At 38.3% G+C, this 5,617-nt stretch overlaps 1 protein-coding gene across 2 annotated transcripts in view; it reads right to left on the reverse strand.

The window, feature by feature from the left end:
* Window positions 1–5,617, reverse strand: part of ythdc2 (YTH domain containing 2) — a 42,179-nt gene that overhangs the window by 15,149 nt on the left and 21,413 nt on the right. For both annotated transcript variants that reach the window (XM_013915457.1, XM_013915456.1), the window contains exons 17-23: window positions 4,654–4,734; window positions 4,479–4,561; window positions 4,241–4,346; window positions 2,693–2,812; window positions 2,340–2,612; window positions 1,878–2,004; window positions 214–401 (exon numbers count right to left, since the gene is read on the reverse strand). In XM_013915457.1, coding sequence (XP_013770911.1) covers window positions 214–401; window positions 1,878–2,004; window positions 2,340–2,612; window positions 2,693–2,812; window positions 4,241–4,346; window positions 4,479–4,561; window positions 4,654–4,734 — 978 coding nt within the window. The remainder of the gene's footprint in view (window positions 1–213; window positions 402–1,877; window positions 2,005–2,339; window positions 2,613–2,692; window positions 2,813–4,240; window positions 4,347–4,478; window positions 4,562–4,653; window positions 4,735–5,617) is intronic.

The raw sequence follows: 5,617 nt of genomic DNA on the forward strand, positions 1-5,617 counted from the left end.
CAGGTTATACTCGGCACAGATGTTCCTGTACACTATGCCGGCCACTTGGTTATGGCGTTCCATGTATGCCTTGCCTGCTAGCATCTTGCACCCTGACAGCAATATCAGGAAGAATATATATATAGTGTATATATATGTATATATATATATATGTGTGTGTGTGTGTGTGTGTGTGTGTGTGTGTGTGTGTGTGTGTGTGTGTGTATCTCCTACCTCCTTAAACTGAAACTGGCTTAGGACAGATGTGGGATGAAAGTGAAGCTTCTTCAGGGAAGACTCTTTGTTGAAATTAACCATATTTGGGTACATGCCAGCTACCAGGGCTGCCTTCACCATGGCCCAGTTTTCAGAGTTTAGATTCACATCACGGATGTCACAGCCCCCACGGGCTCGCACAAAACCTGGGGGACAAACAGACTGCTTACCTTAACTAATCCCTAACCCTTCCTTGTTATTCAAATTTCATAGTAAGGTCTAAATCAGTTTTAACCTTGGCCAAAAACCACAGGAATTTTTAAAAACACTGGCGGCTGCCATTGCGACCCCTCAGCCTCCGAGTAAACACACCTATAGTATCAATTTACACCACCGTTTACTCAAGTTATCGCAGTTACACGATTTTCCAAAAACCTGACCTCTGACCTTGAGGTCAAGGTCACCAGGATTCAAACTCATCTGAGATTTGATTTGAAAATCCTAGGTCACTTAGATATTTCAAATTTTTCTTTAGTTATTGGTTTCACAAAATTTTCAGAAAACTTTACCTCTGATCTGGTCAAGGTCACTAACATTAGAATTTATCCAAGATTTTTAGGAAATACACCTACAGCATTGAAACTGGCACCAACTTGCATGTATGCATGCACTCATTAACCCCCTGTGCTACTTGACTGAGCAGATCAATTTTCCATAAGTTTAACTGACTTGATGCTATACTCTTGTTTAAAAAGCATTACTTAAATTTTTTGAGTTGGGTAGTAATAATCCCTGTAACAGTCATAAGATATATCTAATACTTTATGTAAATTACAGTGTTCACAGATATTCTGTCAAATTCAAGCATTTTCATCAACTTTGCGTTTACATGCTGGTACTTTACACTGATTAATCTGGCACGGACACACCAGAATTCCTATTGTAAGACTTTAGCCACTTCTAGTAGCATATCAAATAGAGGACAGTACAGAAAAACACACCGCAGTGAAGGAAGAAACTCATTGAGGAAAAAAAATAGGGGGGCACACAACGTGCAAGTAAATTAGAGGCCCTATTAAGTGAACTGATATACAACTTTAAATGATAATTTTTTTTACAATCCACACAATGCTGTCCAACCCAATTATGTTAAATATCTGATTTTCATGATAAACTGAGGAGGATTAAATAAAAGAAACATTGAGAATTTCCCTGCTCAGTGCTCTCAGGGACAGGAAATACCTAGGGCTTTGCCCTAAACACTGAGAGCCAGTTTCTAGAGAGCAACCTGAAGGACTGACTCAAATCATTGGCACTACAATCAGTGGTGTGAGCTATCACCACACAGTCATCATGTTATTGTTCCAATAAAAAGTAACCATGTTAAATGCAAATGAGCTAAAACATGCTTCAACAGAATGTAACATAGTAAAACCAATATAAGGTAAAAAGGAATTTAAAGAAATTTGACATCAGACTTGATAAAATTAAGCAAAGAAGAATAGGTTTAAATAAAATATATTGATAACATAACAAATGATTTCAAAACCCAAAAAGCAAAAGCAGAATTTAAAATGGCCATTTAAGACTTATCCAATAATGCCAGCAGCAGGGTTTGGGGTCAGCGAATCTAACCTTTAGTGAGTTATGTATGGAATATCACAGAAAAAAGTAGAACTGACCAATTGCACGGAGTTGTCCTAGCAGTTGTGTCCTCATGCCAAGTATCATGTCCATGGTAGCCTGGGACAAGAAGTTCTTCTCACAGAAGGCTCTCTCCCAACCTTCACTGCGAGCCTTTTGCCATGCCTGGCACCACAGAAGACAAAGATGTCAGAGAAATGTTTAACAATAACTTTTAATCACAAGGGACTGACCTCAAATTTGTAATCCAAAACATGTATAAAAATACATTTTTATAGATCATCCCAATTAATGAGTCAATATTTTTTAAATCACTGATCATGCATTTTTGGTAGATATCTGTTAAAAGTTGTCTTCTTAGTGTCGTTAAGAAATTATGAGATTTACTTTTGAAAGGGAGATAGGAATAAATCAACGCAAGCGTCGTAAAACCCATCATTACAACATCGTTAAAATCAAGCACTCAACCTAAAACACTCTTCGTATGGGTTTCTGCCTACCTGGAAAGCTCTAAGTAAGGCCATGTGATCACTAAAGGTGTTGGAAGTGAAGCGTTTTCTGCAGCTTAGAGCAGCTCTCTTCTGTGAGCTTTGGGTGGGAAGAATGAAAGGGTCACGATATGCCAGGGTACAGGCAATGGTTAGAATGGGGTCCAGACACTTAAGAACAACAGCACACAGCACCATCTTCCCCAGATTGGGCTCCACAGGTAGATCAGCCAGGTGGTAGCCCAGATCAGTCAGGTCTTCAAACTGGTTCATAGCATCTATTTTCTAAAAGTGAATAGAAAGAGAAGAGTGGTGAGAGTCAATATGGACACAAAGGCTTATTGCCAGATTGTTTCAAATATTACCTTCAGCATTTGCACAGCGTTTCGGACAGCATGTGTGGGAGGTGGCTGGGGGGCCTTGGCCAAGAATTCAGCTACTGGACAGGAGGAGGGAGCCAGCAGTTTGGTCTGCAGACACAGTTCCTTACACACACAACATGATCTAGTGTTTAGAATTATTGGGATAAACAACCTACTGTACTGTAACACAGGTAACACACATGTTACCTATGTTACATGTGGAATTTTAAAAGGTGAAATAAAGCATCCTGCTCTTTAAGTAAGCCATAGTCAAATTTATATCATGTAGCCATCATGATACAAGTTTTACAAATACTTTATTATTGCACAGTAGCGTTTTCTGCTCAGTGGCGCTTGATAAACTGCAGATTTAAAGTTTATGTGTAATGGCATCATTTTAATCACATATTGAATTTGTATGTCAAAAACACATCACATACAGATGCATTTTCATTTGGTAATGGTAGGTTAATTCAGGATAAATAGGTTAGTTTGCAGTGATGAGTTGACAGTAAAGCTCTGTGTTGAACTGGTGCACAATGGCAGTGGTGCTCATGGTTAATGTTAGGTTACACAAGTGTAGCAGAGATGAATTTGCATCTAAACTGATGATGCTTAGAGTCCTTCACTGAATTCCAACTTCAAACCAACTGTATCCTGTCTAGTTTAAAGATGGTATAAACAGTACAGTGTCAGTGTAGGGGATGGAAATCAGCCAGGAAAGCTGTGAAACATCTGCTGATATCTTGTTGAATTCAGCTGTGTAAATCCACAAAGAGCAACAAGTCAGCTGATCACAGCACATAAACTAAGAAAACCAACTGGAGCTCACATTAGAAATTATTGAAAGTTATTGAAAGATTCTTTCCCTATGCTGAGCCACTACACAGATCTTAGAGTTTCACCACCTGTTGAATTCCACTGTAATCCCTGACTGTACTCATTTTACTGCTCAGGCGTGGAGAAAATATAGAATTATCTTTCACTGCTTGTGGCCTACATAAGAGATTCAAGCTGAGTACATTCCTTAGAATTTGAATTTAGATTCAAATAAAATTTGTATTCTTATGTACTAATATTATTTTATCATTATATTAATATAGCACAAGGTTCAGTTACCTCTGTACAAAAATGGACAATAGAATTGTCCCTCAAGGAGCTACTTTTTGCTTTTTTAGTTTGAGTACATTTCAAAACCTGTACTTTTTTTACTTTTACTTGAGTAAAGAAGTTTCTTCAGTACTTTAACTTTTAACAGAGTATTTTTTAACTCAAGTATCTGTACCTCTACTTAAGTACAGAAAGTCTGTACTTTTACCAGTTCTGTAGATAACCATCCGTTCAACATAAGTGTTATGACTCTGCATGTTCGCTATAAAACTAATAGTAATGTTTTTGCACTATAGCCAGAAGTTGTAAGCATAGCTATAGGCTTTGATAAAGGAATATATATTTTACATATCATTCTGGAGGTGCAGAACAGCAACCAACTCCTGCACAACTGCAGGAATAGATTTAGACTTGAAACATGAACATATAGTATGTTTCTACCTGTAGAGGCATCCGGAGGAGCTGTGGAACTTGGAATTCCAGCATATTGTTGAACCTGAGTCGACTAAAGAGATGGAAGCAAACCCCCGGCCTGCAGCGCCCAGCTCTGTAGACATGTCATTTGTTTAACAGCAATGGAGTAGTATTTGGTTGTAAGAGTAAAACCCATAAGCCAACAATGTAAGTTTTAGCATAGTTTTTTTTGATACTTATAATAAAAATATGAACACTACAATACCTTCCTTTCCTTTGCAGAGCACTGGCTTTTGAGATCCACACAGTCTTTAGCATGGACACATTGCTGAGAGTATCAAAAGACTTCTGCAACAGGCAACGTTTCAGTTAAATACTAACACCTTTATGAAATCCATAGAGTCATAATTTAAATCCAACTTTCTGAAGTGTTAGTGTACCTCTTTGACCTTTCCAGAATCAATGACGAAAACAACATCATTGATGGTGATGCTCGTCTCAGCTATGTTAGTAGAAAGAATCTGAAATGAAAAACTGACCAGTTACAATCTAGTTTCATAAGCACATTTCCTTCAAATATCATTTTGCGTTATATTAAATGAATAAAATACTCCTGAGCGATGGCACAAATCACTAGATTACAGCTTCTTTTGTGAAATGATGTTGAAACTTCCAAACTTCATAAAAGAAAGCAGACAATGCTGAATTAAATTAATGTCGGACATACCATTTTCCTTTAGGATACATTCTTCTGGGTAGGAGAATGAGGTTGTTTTTTTTTTTATATATACACTTCACAGGTTGGTTGTTCCAAGTATCCTATTTTTCTTGTTCATTATTATAGGTCAAACATGTCTCGTGTTAGTTTTGGGGGTTTTGTACTACTGTGGAATAAAGTTCTAATCCAAACATTCAAATATGAACCAGATCTGAAGGCTGCACTGCACTGTATAAAGTTAGTATGAATACAGCCTATGCAATTAAACAGTCAACAAAATGGCTCAGTAATGGTAATAATCCCTAAATACCGTAATTGTCGGGCTATAAGCTGCTACTTTTTGCACAAGCTTTGAACCCTGCGGCTTTTAGTCAGGTGCGGCTTTTCTATGGATTCTCCATGATTTTTGTCATATCATAAGACGATTTGTTTTGTTTGTTCCGCTGTTGTACGCCACTACGTTGCCTGGCGGAAGGGCATGTGATCAGACACACAGTATCGGGGTTCAGGAGTGGTATGTTGTTGTATGTATGAATGCTCGGAAAGCTCCCGGCCCAGACGGTGTGTCTCCTGCCACCCTCAGACACTGTGCAAACGAGCTGGCCCCAGTGTTTTCTGGCATTTTCAACTCCTCACTGCAGGCATGTCATGTGCCTGCCTGCTTCAAGTCCTCCACCATAATCCCT

This window comes from Pundamilia nyererei, unplaced genomic scaffold (genome assembly GCF_000239375.1).
Source record: "Pundamilia nyererei isolate P.nyererei 1_Seehausen unplaced genomic scaffold, PunNye1.0 scaffold00306, whole genome shotgun sequence".
Classification (NCBI taxonomy): Eukaryota; Metazoa; Chordata; class Actinopteri; order Cichliformes; family Cichlidae; genus Pundamilia; species Pundamilia nyererei.